The sequence below is a fragment of the Equus quagga genome, chromosome 15 (assembly GCF_021613505.1).
Source record: "Equus quagga isolate Etosha38 chromosome 15, UCLA_HA_Equagga_1.0, whole genome shotgun sequence".
In the NCBI taxonomy this organism is placed as follows: domain Eukaryota; kingdom Metazoa; phylum Chordata; class Mammalia; order Perissodactyla; family Equidae; genus Equus; species Equus quagga.
Genome location: NC_060281.1, coordinates 88,094,051 through 88,118,844, shown reverse-complemented (window position 1 = coordinate 88,118,844; position 24,794 = coordinate 88,094,051). Strand labels below are relative to the sequence as shown.

At 47.8% G+C, this 24,794-nt stretch overlaps 1 protein-coding gene across 8 annotated transcripts in view; it reads right to left on the bottom strand.

The window, feature by feature from the left end:
- Positions 1–976: 976 nt before the first annotated feature.
- DEPDC5 (DEP domain containing 5, GATOR1 subcomplex subunit) overlaps positions 977–24,794 on the bottom strand; it is a 117,169-nt gene continuing 93,351 nt past the window's right edge. For all 8 annotated transcript variants that reach the window (XM_046640818.1, XM_046640817.1, XM_046640820.1 and 5 more), the window contains 9 exons: positions 23,639–23,716; positions 22,990–23,122; positions 21,228–21,336; positions 19,743–19,967; positions 10,608–10,777; positions 7,633–7,804; positions 4,999–5,059; positions 1,887–1,969; positions 977–1,732 (listed from right to left, as the gene is read on the bottom strand). In XM_046640818.1, the coding sequence (XP_046496774.1) occupies positions 1,440–1,732; positions 1,887–1,969; positions 4,999–5,059; positions 7,633–7,804; positions 10,608–10,777; positions 19,743–19,967; positions 21,228–21,336; positions 22,990–23,122; positions 23,639–23,716 (1,324 nt within the window). In that variant the 3' untranslated portion in view covers positions 977–1,439. The remainder of the gene's footprint in view (positions 1,733–1,886; positions 1,970–4,998; positions 5,060–7,632; positions 7,805–10,607; positions 10,778–19,742; positions 19,968–21,227; positions 21,337–22,989; positions 23,123–23,638; positions 23,717–24,794) is intronic.

Genomic DNA, 24,794 nt, shown 5'->3' with positions numbered 1-24,794 from the left:
GCACAATCAGAGTGGTTTTTTAAAAAGACTCTAGCAGGGGCTGGCCCATTGTGTTTAATTTCACACACTCCATTTCAGTGGCCCAGGGTTCATGGGTTGAGATCCCAGGCATGGACCTACACACCACTCAAAACCATGCTCTGGCAGTGTCCCACATACAAAATACAAGAAGACTGGCATGGATGTTAGCTCAGGGCTAATCTTCCTCAAGCAAAAAGAAGACTGGCATCAGATGTTAGCCCAGGACCAATCTTCCTCACCAAAAAACCCAAAAACAAAAAAACAAAACCCTGCCAAGTGGTGAATGGCCTAGAGTGAAAGCATAGACAAGTTAGGAGGCCCTCCTAGCCATGCAAGAGGAAGACAAGATGAAGGAGGGCTGGGCTGACAGTGGCAGCAGAGGGCCTAGGAAGAAGTTGGTGGATTCGCAAGCTACTGACGAAGTAAATCACCAGGGCTTGTGATTAACTACAGGTGGAGAGATGGAGGGGGAAGTGGCAGTACCTGTCAGGTCCCCACTCTGGTCCATAGCCCCTCACCCCCCACCAGCAGGTTAGTGCAGGGCACTGAGGTTAAGGCACCATGCTAAGTCTTATCCTATTGAGCGATGGTTGCTAAGCCTCAATTAGAGGAGTCAACAGAGGCTTTCCTTTGACTTTTTTCAGAACGCCATGACATCTGCGTGCCACAGCTTGGCTCACCCACTTACCAAGATTCACCTCCAACAGCACAAGCCTGCAAGTTCCTGGTATGCTGTACTGTCTGCTCACTAGGCTTGACCGAAACTATCCTTGCTCCTGCCCAAGGGCCTTGAAAAGACATCTTTCTCACAGCCAGACTCTCCAAGACAGTGAATTCTAAAGTCCTCCTCACTGTCTGTGGTTGCCTCATTGGCCACTGAGGCCCCCATGATGGGGCACGATTGCCCAGCCGAGGACAGGACTGCTGCTGCCGGGAACCAGGCTGGGGACGGAGATGCTGCACGTGGCACTTTATTCCTGCTTCTGATATGTACAGGTATATACAGTTGGTGTGAGCCTATGGTACACTATTTCACAAAATTATCTTACATCCTCTGCACACTTCTGGGCAGGGAGCGGCAGATTCTGCTCCGAATGGCCCACGGATGGTGGAGGAAAAGGACGCTTACAGGAGCCACCCCCTCTCTGAGGACATTCTTGGGGGCTGCCTGCCCCTTTCCCCAGCACTGAAGCCCTCCCTCGGACCATCTGGGCCTCCCACCTGCTCTCAGCACTAGCTGCTTCCAAAGACTTTCTCTTCGAGTGGAAGAACACTTGTGGGGGAAAGAAGCACTGGCCATGGCCCCCACCCACCCACAGTGGCAAACTGACCTCTGATGCCCAGAGCCTGACTGATCCTATTGAATATCAATAGCAAGACCGGATCGCCCCATCCTCTGACCCCAGCGCAGCCTGGCCTCATGGGGCGCTAGCATGCATCTTCTCCAGGCAACCCGTCCAGAATGTGACCAGGCGGTTGTCGCGGTTGATGCAGAAGTCCGTGAAGTCCTTCAGGAGCCGATCAGCAAACTTCTCGTCCCCCGTGGCGCTGGAGCGCCACGTCTTGGTCAGCATGGTGTTGTAGGCCCAGTTGTAGCCCACCCGCTCCTCACAGAACATGTTCTGGTTGGTGGAGCTGGTGGAGTTCCGCCGCCGCCGCTGCTGCCCTGAGAACTTGCGCTTGGAGTAGGGCAGCTGTAGGAACACTGTTCCTGAAGAGAAAGAGGACTGGTTCGCAACCACCAGGTTCTGCCACCACAGGCTCAGTGCACAGGCAGAACCCCTGTGCACAGGCTAGGCCCCTCTCAGGGTTCACGTTCCTGCCCCAGGGGCCCACCTGGCCGTGTTTTGCCCCGAGCACCTCACCTGTAACGTGGATGTATTGAGGCTTGTTCTCAGCGGGGAAATTAAAAGCAGAGGCAGAATATTTATCTTGCACAAACCCAAACCTAAGGTAAGGACAGGAAGACACACTGATTAGGGCCTCCCTAGCTAAAGCAACAGGGGAACGTGGCTAACCGGACTCTCTGAAGGCCTGGGCTAAAGGGATCTAGAAAGCTCTCTTTCAAGACGGAACAAGCAGGCTGCTTATTTTCACCCTCACCACTTCCAGCCACCCCTTTAATGGCGCATCAGATCTCCACCCCCACCGCCTCCCAGCCCCGCAGCCTCCGTTCATCTCCACAGTGGCCAACAGCCCTCTCACCTGCTGTCCCCTTCCTTATCTAGCCTTCATCTCTGCCTAACCACCCCCTCCCTCCTGCGCCCCCCTAGCCATCCCATCAGACCCTCCCACCGTGCCCACTCCCATACTTGAGGCTGTCAACTCCTCCAGGGAAGGGTCCTCATCTTAATTCACCTTGGCCACCCCTCTCCCTCCTCACTGTTCTCCCACACTAATCACAAAGTAGATTCTCAATAAAGGCTTTGAATTGAAATGGAATGTATCTTAATTGAAATCCTTTTCTTAAAAAGTGAGGAACACCAGTCTGGGGCTCTCTGCTTCACCGTGTTCTGGAAATGGGCAGGAGGAGCCATTTTTCATCTATGGCTTGTTCCATTCCACTTCTCGTCTACGGCTTGTTCTATTCCTGGTTTTTCTATTTCCATAAGGCACATTTATTACAGCTCTACCTGCTAAGTGTGCAAAGGACGTGTTAACAGATGTGGCTCCTGCCCTGAGTCTGAGGGGCTTATGTAATGAAGGCAGGGATGGAGGCAGAACTAAAGGAGGTAAAATGCCTGTCTCCTTTCCTGGACTGAGTTCCTCAGGGAGGTGCTGTGTGGCATCCTCTATAAAAGCTGCTGGCTTTACACTGGCATTCGATAATTATTTACTGGAGAAGACATGAAGTCAGATATGCAAATTAAATGGAAGGCTAACAGGCACTACAAGCTCCGTCATCTATAGACTGATTCTATCATGTGTGGGAACGGCTCTGGATTTTGCCTTTCTTCCCCTCTACCTTCCAGTCAAGGCTATTTATGTACTCAGCATGGATTAGCCTGGCCAGATTCTTGCTTCCTTCCTTCCTGAAGTCACCAGGAAAGGCTTTTATTCTTAAAAAGGCAATTTAACCACATGGTCCTTGGCCCCCTCACTGTCCACTCAGGGAGCACATGAGCCAGGATTGCAGTGGGGGTAGGGGGGCTCCAGTCCCTGGGATGGGATGTACTAATCTCATGCCAACTGCCCAAAGATGGAGGAGGAGCTGGGGAGCCATGGCAGAGGGGTCCAGGGAAGCTGCATACTTTTCTAACTCTTTCCTAGATGGACCTTATGGGCAGCCTAATGTTTCATTTCAGAGTCACATTCCCACCTGGAGTCCACTCTATGCAAAAGCTACATATTGAACAACTCTTCCAGACAAGGCACTTTACTAGGCCTTGTGGAAGGAAACAAAAATGAGAAAAACGCATACCCTTGTCCTCCAGGAGCCCCTAAACTAGTGTAACAGATGGACAGAGTGCAGTGGGAAAAAGGGAAGGAGGGATTCAGACTGGAGGGACCTGGGAATCCCAGTGGAGCAAGACTGACAGGTGTAGAAGGGAGTGGGGGCTTAGGGCGAAGGTGGGGGAAGGGGTTTAAGTGGGGAAGTGGGAGGGGGCTGGGTGGGGAGGCGGGAGCAGGTTTAAGCGAAGGGACACACAGCAGAGCCCTGTGCAGTGATCCATGGGGACTGGACCGAAGACGCGAGGAAATCAAAGGTGGGAAAGCAGGCTGAAGAGGAAAGGGCAATATTTTAGAGAAGACATGACTGGGATCTGGACTGAGGTGGATCAGGAAGAGGATGCTGTGAAGAAAAAAGCAGATTTGACAACTACAGGTCATGTTCTGAGTGATATCCAGCCAGCAAGGTACAAGAACTGCTCAATGGCGTATGAGGTAAGCAGTGTCAGACCCGCCTACGAACTCGTCAGTTGGCTGGGGTCTTCCTAATAATAACTACTGTCTACTGAGGGCTTACAAGGTGCCAGGAACATCAGAGAACCCTCCCAAAACCCCTGCAAGAGGTGAGAAAACAAAGGTGGAGCAGTTCCAGGACTTACTGATGCGTCCCCAGCCAGACGCTGGTGGAGGCAGAGGCGAATCAGGCCTCTCTGCTGCCCACATCATTGCCTGTTTCTGCCGACCACTGCACTCCCCATCTTCTGCCCTGAATCAGCACCTTCTCCTACTGGAAGGAGGAAACTAGCTGCCCTGGCATTCACCCCACAGCTTTTACTAAGCATGGAAGCTAGGTCGTAGCTTTCTATGAAGAAAAGGGCAGAATAAGGTCTAAGGCAGGGTGGGGATCACTTGAGTGAGGGGAGGCTGAAGAGTCTGGACTTCATCCTGAGGCTGTGTGGGATGGTGGGGGTGCTAACAGTTGAAGACACTTGAATGAGATGATATGACACTCAAGAAGGTGCAGGAGAGGAGGTGAAGCCAGAACAAAGGCTTTGTTTTCACCATGGTTCACGTGAAGCAGCAAGTGGACGCTGAGTTAGTGATGTTCTGGAGACCAAGCTGTACTGGCCTGAAGGGTAGGGAGCTAAGCCTTGGAAAGGTTTTCCCTGGCGCACACACTAGGTGCCAGTGAGTATCTACTGACTCATCTATTGCTTTTTAAGTATTTATTGTCTTTTCAACATGTGTCAAGGGGCTCTTGACAAATTCTACAGTTTTTTGTCTCATGTCATCTGCGGGATAGCTTGGCTCAGGGTCTTGGAAGCTAAGGAGGGAGCTCTACGCTCTCTCCTCAACTGGACGAAGAAGGAATTGAGGTTTGAAAAACAACAGCTACAGGAAATGGAGAGGTAGTGCTTATCTTTGAAACCAAGGCAAAGGGTCTCATCAGAGATAAGCAGTTTATGTGTCATTGGTGGACTAGATCCATTTCTCCAGAGATCAAACAAACTGGGTTTTGCTTTGGTAACTGCTATTCAAGACAAATACTGATGCCTTCCCACCATTCCCTTTTGCTAAGGGACAAACCTGTGTGCAATGGCTTCCTGGAAAAGGTGCATTCGATCCCAGTATGTTTCTGGTTCAAAGCCTGAAGGGAAAAAAAGAATAAATGCCGAGTTATGATCCCAAGCTTTGTAATTCTCCCTAGGTCTGGCTCTCTGTACCCTTCACTGCTCTTGGCAGTTCTTCCCCCTTGAACTCAGCTCAGCTTTTCCACACCATCTGCTTTTGGAAAGAGCAGCCTCCACCCCAAGGAGGGACATCCTAAAGAAAGTGAAAGCCATGTGTTCCCACCATCCCTTCCCCCAAGCTCTATCAGGATCTAGACAGGGGATGAATGAGTCCTTGAGAACCAGTGTGAGGTACCAAAACTTGATGTAAGACTCATTTTAGTGACTTCCTATTGCAAAGGTGGAAAGGAGCATGACATTAAAGTACAAACAGAAAACAGGCTTTAAATGCATGTTACCTGCTTCTAAGGAGCAAGAAAAAAAATTTTTTTTATTACTAATACTCCATTTCCCTTCAAGGAAAGGCAACATTACAAGCTCCATTTTAGGGGTGAGGAAATTTAAGCAAATATAAAATGAGTTTTGGAAATGTGGCTGGCTGGGGAGGGGAGCCAAGTAGACAAGTGTCCTCCCCCATCGCCCACTTCATTGCTCTAGCTTCGCTGCTTATGCAGGGCTGGTGTGAGGATCAAGAGCTGAGTGAGGAGGTGGGAGGGCTGAGGCAGCCTGTCACAGCTACAGGCAACAAGCCAGGGCTGCTCTCAGGGCTGAGGGGCTGAGGGTTGGGCAGCAACTGCACAAGACACCCCCCAGACCAGGGGTGCCTGTGATGGTTCATTACTCCCTCCACATTTGCAATTTTCTATCAAGGATAGAGTCGAGGATTCTGGGCAACTAAAGAACAAGAAAGGAAAAAAGACTTTGACTTTAATAGGAAAAAGCACACAGACACAGCAGATTCTTGTCAAATTTTTAAGATTTTGAATTTACTGTTATCAGAACGGGAGATAACAGGAAGAGAAGTGATACAGGGGCAAGAAAATCGATTTTTAGATTCAAGTCCTTATTCCTTTAAACTAGGACTCTGTTCTTTCAGCTGTAACCATGGCAACCAACAGAGGATGCTGGTCGTGAAGACTGGGTTACAACTGGCAGGGAAAACCATCAGCTCACACAAAAATGTCCTCCGATGCCAGCCCTGCCAGCAATCCTGTGCTGTTATAGTGAAGGTGGAAAACCTCGCAAGAGTCTTTGGATGGTGTGCTGTCCCCTCAACATACTAAAAATAGCAGCATGAGGCAGTGCCCGGCCTAGAGTCGTCAGATACGAACACAATCATCTGAAATTTCAGGACTGCAAAAATGGTTGTCTCTCAGCCACAGTGAGGTTGAATGAGAATGTGTGTGCGTGTGAAGAGCATGCTGTAAACTCCAAGGATCACGGACTCTATGGCCTCCAGTGGCTCTGTGGGGCTCGCCTAGAACCCCAACTCTCACTTAAAAGATTGTGTCTATACAAAAATGTCTTCCACGATGTAAACAAACAAAGAACACACAGACGGGCCCCTTGGAACAAAGCTGTTTAAACCATGGAGGCAGCCTGTCATAGGGAAAGCTCAGGAACACTCAGCTTGACCCCCTACCCCAACCTGGCGAGACCTCTCACTCCCAGCTGGTTCTCTGCCAACAACCATGACACAGACTTACAAGGGCACCGGGAGAAAGCATCTCCTGTGCATCAGAAGTTTTTTCTTTCACATTTATAATTCCTATATCTGAGAACTCAAGAGTTCCTGATGTATTATCGGTAGCAACTCTAGCTTTTCGTTTTAAAAAAGATCATCTGTGAGCTCATGGAAAGCTTTGTAGCAGCTATTTATAGGCTCATCGCAGCGAGCACTTGGTGATAGAAAGTTACATGCTGTGTGAAGTAAGCTCGTCCTTCCATCTGTCCTAAACCTGCCCTCAGAGTTCTGGTGGACTAGGGTGGAGCAGCAGGGCGGGGTCGGTCCCTGTGTGCTTCTGTTCCACGGACAGCCCTGTTCCAGGGGCAGGGCTCTGATCAGGGTCCTGCTGTTCTCCTCTGAGCCTCCTCCTGCTCTGTCTTCTTGAGATGTGGGACTCGAGCCACATGCAGTGTTCCAGGTGCTGACATGCCACAGCTTTGCACAATAGGACACTGTTTCCTGTTTTGCTTTCAATGCCTCCCTTTTTTGGCCTTTTTGCATGAACAGCAGATTCAAGCCTCCTGTGAGGCTCACATTCCTGCAGGCCAAACCAGTTAGGCAGGAGCACAGAAGGGAGAGTGTGGGGACAGTACCAGGCTGCTTGTTATTTAAAGAGTAGAGCGTCTTCTCCCATCCACCATTCCACCCCAGGCCTTATGAGGGTCTTCCTGAATTGGCAAGGCAGCTCTAGCCACTCCCATTTTAAGACTAAGGAATTTGAGGCTCAGAGACATTAGGTGACTTGTCCAGGGTGCCAGCCACTAAGTGAAGAACCAGGATTAAAACCCAAATCCTTTCGGCCCCTTTTCCAAAGATTCCTGTTTTTCACTAGCTTGTGTGGATTAGATACCTAGAGAGGTGTCCTTGGGGGAGGGAGTCTTACTCTCTTTGCAGACAGAACCTCCAGAGGGGAGTATCTCTTACTGTCAAACAGGTGCTCACTGCCCTCCTTCAGCAGGCAGCTGATGTTGAGCGGGATGAAGAGCTGGGCTCGAAGTGGATCTCCATACAGGTAACTGGGCAGCGCAAAGGGACCCTCCAAAACCGGGACCAACAAAAAGCCACAGGAGGTGGCTTTTCGATGCCAACCCTGGACCTGGTGGAAAGCACAGAAACAAACAATGTCATCTCCAAGTTCATTTAGACAAGAGAAAATACTTCCCACGGAGTGAACATGCCAGAATGGAAGCATGCATAATGATTGGCATGTTCATTTATTAATGTTCACTGGCACCAACCAGTCCTGGGCAGGAAAAAGTGCAGTGTAACCTTCCGATGAATTCTCAAGAAACTGTGAGTTAGCACACAGTTCCTTTTCACAGCTCAAGCTTCTGCAACCTCAGTGTTTCTTCGGGGAAGAGACTGGAGAGAGCTATTTCTTGCCTCTTCAAACCCCTTCTCATTCTATAGGATGTTGGAGGAAGGTCACGGGATATAGGTTAAGTTCTTCTAATTTTGTCCTTTATCAAAAATTTACTAAGTCGAAAGTATCAAATAGGAAAACAATCCACTGAGAGGGACGTGACTCAGGGAGGAAGATGACTGTGGTGGCCTCTGGCCAAAAGCGATAAGCCCTGACCTCGCGGAAGGAGAGCCGCTCTCCGGCAAACTCCCAAAAGCTGTCTGTCCAAAGACTGACCGAGAATGAAAGTTACTGGGGTATAAAGACAAACCTCCCTACCAATAATATTTTCTTAGGGAACCGTGGCAATTTTCCAGGTCTTAAGATACATTTTTAATCATAAAACTAATGTGTATATATATTTTAAAAGCTAATGCATATGGCTCTGGCACACAGATGATATTTGTGACAAATATTATTCCAAAAAAATACAGTTTGGGCCATACGTCAACTTAAACAGGTATGATTATGTTAAAAGTCGAAAGGGACCACTCTTAGCTTTTCTCCCAGGAAGACTCATAACAACCACCAAATCACTAAGATCTCTGTTTGACCAAAATAACTTCTAAGACCTAGTCAACCACTTTTTTATTTTATGTAATATTTATCTTAATAAAATGTGATTTATAACAAACTTAGACATTGTCTTAATAACTAACCTCCACTGGAGATTTCCAAAAACTTAACAAAAAAACGATAAAGAGATTAGCAGCTTTCAGTGGGTTTTACATGAATTGATGCAAAGAGTGTGTTTTTAAAAGATAGCTGCTAATTCTTCTGAGGAAATAAATACTCCTTTCCCCGCCAAACTGTAACTATATGTGTCAGAGGGTTAGCTCTGGCTGGAGGGAGTGGTCATCTCGGTGTCGACCAGCTGGGGAAGAGCTGGTGTCCTCTGCAAGCTGAGCAGGACGGGCAGTTGGGCATCTTTTTTGTTTTGGACCTTAAGAATCTTCTCCTGCTGAGAGTCTCTGCAAGGGAAGGGTCCTCAAAGATACGAATGCCTTGTGGAGGCAGACTAGGGCTAGGCAGACAGAGACCTGCATAAATCTCTTCCCCAAGATACCACGTCTTGTGGGACAAAACTTGGCCTACGAGCCCTGGACTAAAAAGTCCTCTATGTTGCCAGCTAGCACTGCACTCATTTCTCTTTGGTCATCTCCCAACTTTTCGTGTACTCTTTTTGAACCTTCCAGCTGCTCTCAGCTGTGCGATGAGATGTTTGGGCCAGTGTTGGAGGGAAGCAGGACTCAGCTGAAGCCACAGAAAAATATTATTTTGGCTGAAGGCGAGAGTGTATAAAAAAAGTAGTAGACTGTAAAGATGGTTAAAGGGGGCTCCTGGAAGATATTGACAGCTTGGCTGAGGCGTGTTTATTCTATAGACACTGGGACTGGGGATGGGGGTAGCCAGGCTTCTTAGGGCAGGAGCAATGAATGACCTGATCAGACAGAAGAGCCAGGGCAGACTAGGAGGAAAGACAGGCAGAAGACCAATTAAAACAGGGCTTTTCAACTTCGGCACTTGTGACATTTCAGGCTAGTTAATTCTCTGTTGTAGAGGCTGTCCTATGCTATGCATTGTAGGATGATGAGAAGCACTCCTGGTCTCTATCCACCAGGTGCCAGTAGCCCTTCCCCACCATTTGCCACAAGTAAAATGTTTCCAGATATTGCTAAATGCCTCTCTGGGGGTAAAATCACCCCTCTCACCCGGTTCAGAACCAGAGCTATAAGTAGTGACATTCATTAACAAGGGATTGGTTAAGTAAACGATGATAAAAACAAATAGAATATTCTGCAGCCCTTAAAAACAAGGCAAAATGAAAACAAAAAACCCACCAACAACAAGGTAGACTTATTTAAACTGATATGGAAGATACATAGGTAATAGGAAAAACACAATGTAAATAGTATGTATCCCACGCTACTATATCTGTTTGGAAAAAAAAAGGCAACAAGGCTTGGCATGTGGAGCAAGTCTCTCTGGAAGCACACTCAGCAAAGTGGTAGGGTGGGTGCTTTTAGATGCAAGTCCCAGGGAACAGGGTGAGGGTGGGAGAGAGACTGGCTTTCTACTCTAAACCAGTTGATGCTCAACCAGGGGCAATACTCCCCCCTCCCTGGGGACATGTGGCAATATCTGGAGACATTTTTTGGTTGTCACAAGGAGGATATCCTACTGGCATTTAGTGGGTAGAGGTCAGGGATGTTGCTCAACATCCTAGAATGCTCAGGACGGCCCCCCACAACAGAGAATTACCTGGCCCTAGAGGTCAGCAGTGTCAAGGCTCAGAAACCCTGACCTATATCCTTTCTGACTATTTCAAATTTTTATAAGGTTTAATTTTTTTTAAGAGGCTATTTCAATAGTCCAGGTGAAAGGTAATAGGAGCCTGAGCTGAACAAAAAAAATGTGACATGAATCTCTACTAAGCATCAACCGGGCCCTCTGCAAGGTGAGCCAAGGCCCCTTCACAACACGAGGAGGTTCTCACCATCTCAAAGAGGACGGCAGCGGTCACTGCCATCCAGTGGAGCTTGATCTCGAAGGCCGCATTCAGGGAGAAGTTGCCATGGTAATAACAGCTGCACCACTCCAGCCGGTCTGTGCGGTTGTTCACGTCCACATCCAGGGTCACAGTCCTCTGCTCTGGGACAGTGGCAGCTAAGTCAGCATGTAGGAGGGGCCACAAGAGAGAGGGAAAAGGAGGAGTGGGATGAGAAAGGAAGAACAGACAATTAAGCATCCAGATATGAAACTGCAGAATCACCTAACAGAAAATCACAGATTCTAGAAGCTTCCTGGAAATCATCCACTCCAGGGGTCGGCAAACCTTTCTACAAATGTCCAGATGATAAATATTTTAGGTTTTGCAGGTTTATGGTCTCTGTTTCAACAACTCAACTCTGCCATGATGGTGCAAAAGCAGCCATAGCCATTACCCTAAAGAATGAGCTGGCTGTGTTCCAATAAAACTACCTGAAAAAAAGACGAATTTTCAGGGCAGTGAAACTACTGTGTATGATATTACAATGGTGGACCCACGTCAGTATACCTTTGTCAACACCCATAAAATGTACACCAAGAGAGAACTCTAATGTAAACCATGGACTTTGGGTGATGATGTGTCCATGTGGGCTTATCGATTGTAACAAACGTCCCATTCTGGTGTGGGATGTTAATACTGGGGGAGGCTGTGCATGCGTTGGGACAGAGAATATATAGAAACTGTACTTTCTGCTCAATTTTGCTGTGAACCTAAAAGTGCTCTAAAAATAAAGTTTATTATCAAACAAACAAATGCAGATGGTAGGCCAGATTTGGCTGGTGAAACCATAGTTCGCCTCCCCCTAACCTAATGCAACCCCTTCATTTACAGATAAGGAAATAGCAGCCCATGGAGGAGAAATGCCTTGGCCAAGATCACAGAGTCAGAACCTCAGCCAGGCTGAACACCAGAACTTCCAATTCCCATGAAGGTACACAATGGGACAAGCAGCCTAGACTACAGTGACGAGGAAGTCTTGATTTTCTGGTTTCAACCCAGGAAGGCAATAGTTCTATAATCTTTTCCCAAGAAATGAAACCCCATAAAGAAGCTAAATGCCCTCTTCCATCAACTATGTGTTGTTCAAAGATTGCAGGATAGTATCAAACCAGCTCATCCTACCTGGGACTCCTGCTCAGAAATCCTACTCAACTAAGACAGGGATGTTCTAGAGACGGGTCAGAGAATCAAGTTCCTGACCATTCTAAAGGCCTGAAATAGGCTCAGAAGTAAAGGAAAGGGGCCGGCCCAGTGGCCAAGTGGTTAAGTTTGTGTGCTCTGTTTTGGTGGCCCAGGGTTCTGCCGGTTTGGATCCAGGGCGCAGACCTGGCACCGCTCAAGCCATGCTGAGGTGGCGTCCCACATAGCAGAGCCAGAAGGACCTGCAACTAGAATATACAACTTTGTACTGGGGGAGCTTTGAGGAGAAGAAGAAGAAAAGAAAAAAGATTGGCCATAGATGTTAGCTTAGGGCCAATCTTAAAAAAAAAAAAAGAAGTAAAGAAAAGATCAGAGCTCTGCTCTGCCTGGCTGGGCAAAGGGCGTCTATAAACTATTATCGGCCCCTCTTTCTCCCCTGCCCCCATGAACTCAATGGTATTTCTTTATCTAAAGCAGTCAGCTTAGTTCTGGGTTTTGCAGGTAAAAGCCATGCATGGCTTTTATCACTGACAAGGATAAAACGGCTCTTGAGTCAGCAATTTTAACAAACTTCTGTTGGGAGGTAGTGGAGCTCCAGCTAGGACACTGAATGGCACCTAGGTAGACTGATACTCAGATGCTAGGTATACAGCTTATCATCCTCTCAAAACCAGAACATGCAAAATGGAAAGCATTCTTGACTTGGAGTCAGGAGATCTAAGCTCTGCCATTTATTAGCCATGTGCCCCTGAAAGCGTTGCTTTATCCCTCCTGGTTTAGTTCCTGGTCTGCAAACAGATAGTGCCCACCCAGCAGCTTCACAGAGGAAGGGTGAGGATCAAGTGAAAAACGGATGAGAAGGGGTCATGGACTCCCCCCACCTTCTTCTCTGGCCACCCTCACTTGTAACTCCTCTTTTCCTCCTGCTCCTGTTATTCCTGCCTCCTGGTTTAAGCCATGAGCTCACCAAGGCTCAATCTGAGGCCTGTCCATGACACTCACAGACCCTGCTTAGCTGTCTGACACTTAAGGCCGAAGAACTTGGTGGCTCTGATGCTAAAAGTCTCATCAAAACTAGTTTCTGTCTCTGCCTTGTGTTCCTGATTCATGACACAACCAGAGCAACTCTTTACTTAACAGCCTAAATGAAAGGAAGAAAGCTTTGCTCTCTGATCTTGGACACTGTGTATTCCGCTCCCCCCCCCACTGAGCTGAAAACACCAGCAGTGACCTCTACTAAGCATCAGCCGGGCCCCTCTGCAAGGTGAGCCAAGGCACATCTTTTCTTTCCCATTTGGCATATCAAGTTCTGAACTGGCTGGTCTGAGGAAGCTCAAGGAAGTGCACTGCTCAGCCAAATAAGTTATAGGCTCAAGATATCACTGTCTTCCAACTCCAGGGGTTCGATTTGACAGTATGGATGCTGCCAGCAGGCTTATGATGTCGACAAAGCTGTAGGCCCAGCTGAGTCACAGCTTTCAGTGAGTTCTCTGAATCGCTACTTGAGCTCCATGAGAAATGACTTATTCACCTTGGGACAGGGAGATATGGCAAGTCAGTAAATATGTGCAATCCAGAGGAGAGCAAGCTGAGCATTCTTCACCTGGGTCACAGTGAGGGGGCTATTAAAGACCCAGAGAGGGTATCACTGTCAGTAGAGAAAAGAACGAAATCTCAGGGAGGGGACTGAAGCTCAACACAACCACCAGAGCTGCCCAACGACAGAATGAGCCGTCTCAGGAGTTAGTGCCATGTTGGTGGGAATTTTCAAAGAGCACTTGGCTCCCCACTTATCAGGAGTGCTATAGAAAACATTCAAGCATCAAGGTTTGGATCAAGGCGCTCTACAGCCCCTTCTGAATCCAAGATCCAGTTGGTTGCCAGGAAAAAGCTCAAAAGCAAAAGGTGTGTGAGTGGGCTTAAAGGATGTGGTGTTGCTTCTTCCAGGGTCCTAGATGCCCCAGCAGCTTTATAGCTCAGTGACACTGGATGACATGGGTGGGGGAGTGGGAGCTACCACGGGCCAAGTCAGAGAGGACCATGTGCCATCGTCAAGCATTTCAGTACAGCTTTCTGCTGCTAAACTCCAATTGAGAGTTAGAAAAGTTTAAAAAGGAATACATCAAAAACAAAAAAAAGGGAGCAGGTTATAAATGATAGAATAGGCCTTCTTCCCCCTATAAACCACGTTTTTTTTTTCTGAGAAAAAACTCAACATTGAAGATAGTTCAATTTAAAGACAACAACTCTTTCTCACTTAAGTAAATGACAAAGTGAAAGTCTATATTCCATCCTGAAAAAATGCTGGGAAGAAGTATCTTGTATCCTAACACAAAGGTCTGAGGGATGCTACCAGATAGAATTAGTTGTAATAATCCCATATCAGGTTTAAAAGGAAAAGAAACCCACTTCCATGGGAGGGGTGATGGGATAGGAAACTGATAGAGTGACATTCCACCGTAACAATTATGGGAGCCATTGAAAAACTAATAAAAGGGTGTTTTTCCAGAAAACATGCAAGATTCTGCCTAGTTTCAGAATCACTGACCCCTTAACGCCCATGCGCAGACCCCAGGTGAAGAACGTCTGCTTAATAAACTACCTGCTGTAGATGTAAATCGTCTCTTTTCCCCCACTCTCCCTCTTTTGAAGTATGTGACATATTTTTCCACATGCTGCTCCTCTTTAAGAAGAATTTTCTTCTTAAAGCAACTGAGAACCAAAGCTAAAGTGAAATGATCTGGATCTCATCTTGAGCTTAGGACTAGGGCAGTCAAGAGAGTCCTACCAGCCTGAAGGGAAAGACTTTGAAAATGAGGATGTTCACATAGAAACTGTCAAAATAGCCTCCAGAACCAAAACGATGATGCAAAGGGACAGTTCCTGAAGCATCTGCCAGAATCAGTGACTCTAACCAAGGCAGAAGTCAGCAAACAGGCTTGACTATACACACACCTCCGTGACACCCAGCTGTCTGTGCCCTGGCTGGTAGCATTCTCAACAGAATGAACAGTAGAACCACTGTCTTTCCGACAATTTGACAGTTAATTGCTTAGTGTCAGAAGGTTTGCTGACTCCAGACCTAATGTTCCAAATTCAACTTTCCCCAGTTCTGCCAAACTAAATTCATTCATTATAGGTGCTGGGACAGCCAGTGAATGAAACAAAGTTCATCCCCCACCTTAAGTCCTTGTGGAAGAAGAAAAAGATACTAACTGTGCAAATACAGACACAACAGCAGGCAGGCGGTGTGATAAGAGTAAAGGAGACTGAGACGCAGCATTAGGGGCCCAGAGAGTGCAGGGTCGGGTAGTCAAGGAAGGCCTCAGGGCAGCGGTGGGGGGAGGCGGCGGGCAGGAACAGTGCCGCAGGCAGAAAGAAAGAGCCCAAAGCAGCATGGTGCTTGGCATGTTCACAGACACATGGAAGCCAGCGTGAAGCAGAGTGAGCAGGAGGCAGGCGACAGGAGATGAGGCAGAGAGTGAGGGGCCACATCGTGGAGACTGTGCGCTGCTAAGAGTCTGGCTTTTATTCCAGGTGAGCTGGGAGCCTGGAGAGGATCCTGCCCAGAGGAGGAAAGTGATTAGACTTACATTTGAAAGGGGTTCTCTGGTTCCTGCGTGGAAAGTGGATTATGGGGAGCAAGGGTGGAAGTCAGGAGGCCCATTGTGAGGTGACTGCAATAATGCAGGCAGGAGATGATGGTGGCTTGGACCAGGGGTCATAGAGGAGACAGTAAGAAGTAGCCAATTCTGGCTCTATATTGAAGGTAGACATAAGGAAGAGAATTTGCTGATGAATTGGATGAAGGGCGGGAGAGCAAGAGAGAACGAAGCCAACTGAGTTTTCTGTCCTATGTCACTAGACTGAGAAGGGAAGACTAAGAGAGAAGCAGGTGTGTGGGGGGAAGGGGCGCAGCAGGAGCTCTGTCTGAACACCTTACATTCAGTCAACTAAGTGAAGATGTCAAGTCAGTAGATGAATGAGTGTCAAACTGGAGGGCATGGTCCGGGGATAGAGACAGATTTGGGATGACCAGATCCAGGGGTAATGAAGGCCAGCAGACTGGATAAGATGCCGTGGGAAATAGAGATGAGGGTCCAGGCAGAGGCCTAGGTGCTGCAATGTTGAAAGATCAGGAAGCTGAGGAGAAACTAGCAAAGGAGACTGATAAAAGAGGAGAGCTGTGGGGTCCCAAGAGCCATGGAGAAGAAGCGTTCAAAGAAGGAGTCAGGGGTTATCTGACAAATGCTGCCAATAAGGCAAGAGGACCTGGACTGAGGATCACCCACCAGACTGAGCTCTTGGAGGTCCGCGGGAATCTTGGGAAGAGCTGTTCCAGTGGAGCAGAGGGACAGAAACCCGATTTGAACTTTTTTGCTTTGGTTTGGTTTTGCTTTGCTTTTGCCAACAGGAGAGGGTATGTGCCTGCAGACAGATGGGATGCTTTAGTAGAGAAGAGAGTTCAGAGAGAGGAGACAACTGTTGGAGTACTATCCCAAGAACTGCGGGGGTGGAGTCTTGTGCACAAGTGGAGACACTGGCCTTGGGTGGAGCAGGGGTGGCTTATCCACGGTGGGGACAGACATGGCTATGGCAAGGGCAGATGGCAGGCGGGAGTCTGGAGTTGACTTACGATTGCTTCAGTTTGCTCAGTGACACAGGACGCTGAGGGTGGGGAAGGGGAGCAGGGGTTAGAGGTTTGATGGCTCTGAGCTGTGAAATGAGGGAAACGAAGCTGTGAAATGAGGTGGATGGGGAGACTGGAAAGATGGCAAGATCAATTGGTGGTAGTTCTGGGTGGGACTGGAGTTGCTGGAGTCGGGCCTGGAGGGAGCATGCTAGGCCCCATGGCGCAGCGGTTGAGTTTGCACGTTCCACTTCAGCAGCCTGGGGTTTGCTGGTTCAGATTCCAGGTGTGGGCATGGCACGCATTGGCAAGCCATGCTGTGGCATGTGTCTCTCATATAAAGTAGAGGAGGATGCCCATAGATGTTAGCTCAGAGCCAGTCTTCCTCAGCAAAAAGAGGAGGATTGGCAGTGGACGTTAGCTCAGGGCTAATCTTCCTCAAAAAAAAAAAATTAAAAAAAAAAAAAATGGAAAGACCAAGGGGTTGGCAGAGAAGGGAACAAAAGCCACACGCAGAGAGCTGCAGTTTTGTAGCAAGGAACTGGGACCTGAGCGTCCTTCATCACTCAGGGCAACCACAGCCCCTGGACCTGGGCCATCACGCAAATCATCTAAAGTCCTGACAGGCTCTGCCTTTTATCTTCCTGAGGTGCAGTATGGTACCATTAGAGCTCAGGCTCCATGGTCAGGCAGTCCCGAGAAGAAACTCCAGTTCTAGCCCTTAGGAGACGCAGAGCCTTGGGCAGATAACTTTACCTCTCTGAGCCTCAAACAAACCATAGTATCTATCACAGGACTGCGATGAAGATTAAATGAGATATTTTCTGCCTGGTACAGTGCCCAACAGAAATGTTCTAGAAATCACCAGCCTTAATGTTGTCACCACTGCAGCACATCAGGCGGGGCTAAAGCAACCACAAATGCCCCCCTGAAAGCACAAGAGCCCAGGGCCAGAGCAGAGAAGAACTCTTCCTTCTACCATCCCAGCTCCATCTCGAACCATTCGTTCTACCCTCAAGCTCTGAAAACGCCCGCTTTCTCAACCTGACAGCTGCTTAGGGAAGTTACAGATTAGCTTCAAGGCCTCTCAGGTTTTGCTGAGCTTTCTGATTTTGGCTCCCTATTGGAATGCTTCGATTCCCTCTAAAGCAGTGGTTCTCATTTGGGGTCAATTTTGCACTCCCCTGGGACATCTGGCAAGGTTGGGAGATGTTCTGTCACACTGGGTAGTGGTGGGGATGCTTCTGGCACTAGTGGGTAGAGGTCTGTGATGCTGCTGGGCATGCTACAATCCACAGGACAGTCCCCCACAACAGAGAATGATGTGATCCAAAATATCTGTAGTGCCAAGGTTGAGAAATACTGCTCTAAGGTTTTAGAGCTCCAAGGGAGAAGATCCACATTAGAATAAGCCCTTTTATTGAACATTTTTAAGAAAAGGAAGTTCTTAAAAGGGCCAAAGTCTAACAGATTTGTTTTGCAAAATATTTTTCTAAAACATGTTAGTACACTTGCTGCCATCAGGTACCCCTAATTCTCTGCCTCTAACCTGGGGTGTCACTAAGTGACTTGTAACCGAACTTGTAAAAACGCAGTAAGAGCAAACAGCTCTATGTTCTAGTTCAAGGGACTCTCCTGACAAGCAGGTGGCACTTGGATTTGTGGTATTTATGTGGGTTCTTCGGAAATCTTTTTTGCTTTCTTCAGCCCCCAGGTAAAAAGGGTTACCACACATGATCCAATATTTATTTAAAGTAACTTGCTGTGTCTTTGTCTCAGACAGTAACCTTGAAGAGAGCAGGATGCTGACTTTTCTTTCAACTCTCTCTTCAGACTTATCTCCTTGCTCCCTGGAGACGATAAAAATCCTTAACTTTTATTTGTAAGGAAAAAGCAAGTTTTAAAACCTGGCTACCAAAAATAAGCTCAATTTAGGGGGAAAAATCGCGCAAAACTTAGTTTCTCGAGAAGCTTCTCATATGTGAACCAGCACTATAAATGAATAACGCTGTACTTACGAGTTCTTGAGCTTGTTATATCTGTAATAGGTTTTCCTGACTCCACCTTCGGTGTTGGACTATTGGCTTTGCTTCCCACTGGCATCAGGGTACCTGCCCTTTTATTTGCTGCTGTTATGGGCTGCTAGGCCTTTCTGTGGCATAACCCACACAAGATGGCTGCTTGCTCTTTCAGGTGCCCAAAGGCCTTTGGTGTTAAGCCCTGGTGGTGCTCCCAGAGGTTTAGGTTGCTGAAAGTGGGCATCCCAAGATAACAGGGAGTAGTATGTGGCCTCTTTGTACCAAAAGACTTCAAGGAGGTGGAGAGTCAGAAATGCAGCACAAGGGAGAAGGGAAAGTCATGACTGCCTGTGGGAAAGGAGGAGGAGCAGCTCTTCAGCGGCCCTCTCTACGCCCCTTCACTTCTCACACACGGCAGAAGGCAGGCTGGGCTGAGTGTGTAAGGAAAGGCCAAAGCCACACCAAGATCCAAGTGAACCTGAGGATCTGGAAATGTTTCCACTCTACCAGCCAGGGAAGAATTCCAATTAGCTGGGCAATTCTAGGCTAACTAAGTGGAAGATGGAATTTCACTGGAATTTGGTCTGTGTTAACATTTGCTTCCTTCCTTCCAGAGAGTTTTTAGAATCTCTCCAACCTGCCTTGGAGATAAATCTCATGATGTCTTGCCTAGAGCATGCATTTTCTAAAGATGCTCACATCTCAAACCAGCTCGAGAGTAGAGACTTTGAGAATAGGGGTCCCGTTTCCTACCAGAGGTCACCACCATTCAATAAGCAGGTGTCCACCCCATCTTAGGGCTGCAGGAACCAAGGAAAGGAGGGAAGAACATCCCTCACTGTGGTAAGCACATTGGGGAGGAAGGGCAGAAGGAAGATTCATGCTCAGCATGAGGGTCTGGAATGGAGGACCTTTGAGGTCCATTCCCCTTGAGATCCTAGGATGCTGTAGTCCTAAGGCAAGCCTCTGGCAGACTGGCCAGCAGTGAGGAGTAGCCGTATTGTGAGAGCCTCTTGGGAAGAGTGGCCACACTGTCTATTCTCTTCTATCTGTGCAGGTTTAGCACCGTGCCCTGATTTGAGAGCTGCTGAACACAGCCGGTTGGTTGATGATCTCAACCCACTCAGCCAGCGCAGGCTAGTGCAGGAGCCCACAGTGCCAACAGAGCCACCAGTGTGACAGCCACGGCAGCTCTGATCCTGGTTCACGTGGCATCATTCCCTTGGCTGCCTGCCACTCTCCTGCAGCCACCCGCCAGCGCATCCCCAGGCCCCATCTGGGTCGGGCATCTACCTAAAAGCGCAGCTGCCTGGCTCCGTCCTCCAAAGCTGCGGCTGAAGGAGCTATGCCTGCTTGCATAGGAGGCTGGCCGGCTGGGCAACCAGGGCAGGAGGAAGGCAGGAATCTCGGAGTGCAAGAGCTCTTCAGCCACAAAGGCCACCTCAAACCACTTGCGCTGGAAGCTGGCGAAGTCGTCCACCGCCGTCGTGTGCCAGGTGGTGGGCTGCTGCATGGCCACTGGGAAAAGCAGAGGGGAGAAAAGCAAGCCCTCAGCACAAATGCTTATTTTCATTCATGCTACAACCATAATGAACCCTGAAAACAAGCTAAGTAAAAGAAGCCAGATGCAAAAGGCCACATATTGTATGATGCTACTTAAATGAAGCGTCCAGAATAGGCCAATCTTTACAGACAGAAAGCAGATTGCTGGTGGCCAGGGGATAGGAGACAGGAGGAGTTCTGGAGTGACTGCTAACAGGTATGGGGTTTCCTTTCAGGGTGATGAGAATAGTGGGGAACTCGGTAGAGGTGGTGGTTGCACAACACTGTGAATATACTGCCTGCCACTGAATTGTTCACTCAAAAATGGTTAATTCTATGTTATGTGAACTTTACTTCAATTAAAAAAAATATTTTATGCTCAGTTTCAGACCTTTAATTTCGGAGCATATAATGGTAACTGGGTTTTCTTTTCAACTTGAAGGTAAATAGGTATCTACCCGTCAAACTTAGAATTTAAGAGAAGACGTAGAAATGGACACACTAGCGGCTACACGGAAAAAAACCCTGCAGAGATCCACTTCAGACATGTCCTGGGATAAGAGCACAGTGTGTGCTTCATCTGAGGTATTCCTTAAACCGGAGGCTGAGGAGCCCTTTGTGTGTAGAATGGGAGTCACTTCCAGCCAAGGTCCCCATGTGCTCTGTGTGGACTGGAGATGCTGGTCTGAACCGTGGGTGCCTCCAGAGCTACACGAGCAGCTCCGACCATGCTGGAAATTGCTCCCCTTTGGGGGATTACTTTTTCTCATTAAAAAAAATAATACTTAAAATATATCTTGGGAAACTGCTAGGACTTGATAGTCTTCCTGGGGGAAGAAATGGAGTCTGAAGCCCCAGCAAGTAAAAAGTGCGGTAAGTTACAGATCAGAGCCCATCGTGTTACACTCAGAATCACCTTGCACCAGGTAGGGGGCATCATCATCAAATACAGCTCCCAAAAATGATCATGGGAACTTCCTCACGCCAGGTCCCTTGGCCTCTTTTAGGTTTTATCTTCCATCCACACCATTCTCACCAAGAATATACTGTAGCTTTATGAAACCCTTGTCACTGGGTACGCTTAAATTAAGTACAAATGCTCAAGGAATTTGACAGATCCGTCAACCTAGCATACAAAGTCACACAAGGAGCTCAAGAAGCACTGTCATGTGAAAGAGCAAGTCACCAAGAAAAACACCTGCCCCTGTGGGCAACAGCATTCGCCTCATCTCTGACCTCGATCGGGCTCTCTGTCCATTACTATCTTGTAGAAATAGAAGCCATAAATGAAGGTCCGCCAGACTTCACCAGATGCGTGCGTGATGAGCTGCTCTTCCAGCATTTTCTAGAAGGAGAGACATAGAAACACTGAAATTCCACAGAGGGACATCTTAGCTGTGCAGCCCTCAGTTATGCACTGGACTCAAGGGAATGACAGGAGCACTGAGCCCTACCCTCCACTCCCACCAGCCAGAACAAGTGCACTACATTAAATGTTGTGCCTAGTGTAAATTAAGTTATAAAGTACGAACGCGTATTAGAATATCATCAACTATTTCAAACATACAGAAAACTATAAAGAAAATTCAGATGTACTACTATCCAACTTCAACAAATTAAACATTTTGATATACTGACTTTGGACCTTTTGTTTAAAAGAAAGTCTCAGGGGCCGGCCCCATGGCATAGTGGTTAAGTTCAGCATGCTCCACTTCAGCAGCCAGGGTTCACAGGTTCAGATCACAGGCACAGACCTACACCACTCGTCAGCCATGCTGTGGTGGCAACCCACATATAAAGTGGAGGAAGACTGGCAACAGATGTTAGCTCAGGGCTAATCTTCCCCAGCAAAAAAAACGAAACAACAAACCCTATGTCCCTCCCATGTCCCATTTTGCTTCCTCTCTCTTCAGAAATAAATGGTATTAACATTATTCTTGTGCATGCTTTTACTAATTTTATTACATAGACACTTACTGATAAAAAATATGAGGTATTTTCATGGGATTTTAAATTTTAAATACAGGATGTAATACTATAATCACTTTGTAAATCGGATATTCACTCAATATTGTGCTGCTGTCATTTATCCCTGTTGATAAGTGTACCTCCAGCTCCTTCATTTTAACTGCTGCTGTAGCATTCCACTGTATGAACAATGAGATACTATTCTGAAGGGGACGGGAGCCTAATCAACGAAGGCTGTGCAAAACAGCCCATCAAAACCGTCAAGGGTCTTCCGAGGATCTCATGCTAATTCAAATCAGTTACTGATTTCAGTGATAACAACCTAGCTGGTCACCAAATGGTACTGATTTCCAGTGGGGACCTCTGTGTGGACAGGATGGTCTGAACTGCCTAGCCAACTCGACCTTTCCCATTCCTCTCCTCTTGAGTTTAATTCCAGTTCTGAACAGTGTAATTAAGTTCATCAAGTGTTGCTAAGTGCCTACCATATGCCAAGCAATGTGCTGGGCACTGGTTATACGGCAATGGACAGTAATAGGTGGCCCTGCCCTGAAGGAACCTAGTTGAGGTGGGAGAGAAGTGAGATACAGACAGAATCTTCACTGTTGTACTAAGTGCTCTGAGAAAGTACAGGGCGCCAGAAAGTCCCTGAGGCACAGCCTTGAATGCAGCCTCCGGTCCAGAATGAACAGGAGTTGAGCAGGGGAAAACAGGGACTTGAGGTCAAAGCGAGGGCATTCCCTGGGCATCTTTCACAGAGATTCCTCCAAGGTTCAAAAGTACATATTATGTCCACAACACTTCAGTTCAGATGATAAATTCTGCCAGATTTTAAAGTCAAGATATAGTGTCTTTCAAAGCAAGACCCGCTCTTTCATGTATTCCAGACGGGCCTCATACTTATTAAAAACAGATCCACACCCCAACCTGCAGATCTCGTTAATGGAAAGGGCAGCTGCTTCAGAGACAGGCTCCGATGTCATGTGGGCCTGGGCAAATGGTTCAGTGGGCCCTGTCCTTGCTGTCTCACCTGCATGATGTCAATGGCCATCGCCTGCGTCTGGACCCCCTCCACATTGTTCACCAGCCAGTGCACCACCTCTGCACTTATGAAGCAGCACGGCGAGAGGCCCTTCTGTTCAGAGAGCAGCTGGACTCCTGTCCTGAGTTCCAACGCAGCGGGCAGGGAGCAGGGCAAGTGTGTGCATGGTGGCAACAAGCAGAAAGAGCAGATGAAAAAGAAGGGACTCCCACTAAAGCATTTAATATCTGAAGTGAGGATCCCCACAGCACAGTTTCTCTACACTATTCCCAGAGCCAGAGAAATCTCTATGATAGGACAAAAGAAAGTGTTACAGGGGAAATAGGAGAAGGGGAAGAAAAAAGGATCTGACATATAGAGAGAGTACTTACACGTCAGGCATTATGCTACGTAATTTATATAATTATTTCATTTAATCCTTATATCAACCCTGTGACTTAACCACTATTATCCCATTCTACAAACAAGGTAATAGAGGCTCAGAGAGGTCAAGCAACTTGCCCAAGGTCTCACAGCCGGTGAGCAGTAGAGTCAGGAATGAATCCACCAAACCATACTGCCTGAGCTAGCCCCGGCCCTGGCTCAGGCCTGCAGCATCCTCCCACACGTGCACTTGTGCACACGATGAGCTACTTACGAGGGGTGCTTCATGGCTTCCAGGATCTCCGTGAGGGTGGAGGATGATGTCAAGGAGCTTACTGCCAGCTGCTGAGAGCTGGAACACAGAGAGTCCAGTCAGCAAAGCTAGGGGGCACAAACATGGTTGATGGCATGAATCTTAGAACACTCTCTTCTTCTCACAGAGCCGGAGACCAGGATGACACTGACACTGAAGGTGTTCAAGCAAATTCTGGACAGTTATATCCTGGGGATATGTCATAGGGGGTTTCCTACTTCCAGAGTGTATATGTTTAAAAAAAAGAATTCAACACGTTTTTGTGCCCAAACATGCTTACCTTTAATAAGCATCTCCCCTTTTAATAAACTGTATCAGGCCCAACCACTTCCAAAAAATCTCCCTGGACTACTACAGTTTTGTCCCAGAGGCCCTTCACACATCACCTCACTTAATCTCACCAGAGAGCACTAGGTAACGTGGTAAGAGCACAGGAGACTGAATCCTGGCATCATTGCTTACCAGCTCTAGGGCTTCTAGACTGTCCTCATCTGAAAAACAGGGTTGACACTATTCCTGTCTTTTGGTGGTGTTGTGGGGTTAGTGTATGTAAATACCAAGCATAGGACTGATACTCACAAAGTCCAAAATGGTAAACGATACTAAGCACAATAACAATAACATCAACTCTTTGAAACTCAGAGAGGTTAAAGGAGCTGGTGAAGGTCAAAGAGCTAGGAAGCATCAGGGCCCAGATTTGAATCCAGGTCTGCCTGAGCCCAGAGCCCAGATTTCTCCAACACCCACTGCCCAAGTTCTTCCTCAAGGGTATGATGGCCCCTCAGACATGCTTAATACTCAGCAACCGAGCCCAGATCACTGGGCATGGGACACCTACGGCCACCCTCCATGCCAAATCTGGGGCTTATCCAGAAGCACCTCAAGCTCCTTAAAACCTCTCCCTTTCGGCAGTCCTGGACTCCTCTTCCCAACTATCTGGAGGGTCTAGGGCCCACCGGAGCATTTCAGAATCTCAGGATTAAAAAAAAGCCTTTAAAAACCCTTGAAGTGAGGGGGCTGGCCTGGTGGCATAGTGGTTAAGTTCATACATTCCGCTTTGGCAGTCCAGAGTCTGTGGGTTCAGATCCCAGGCACTGACCCAGCACTGCTTGTCAAG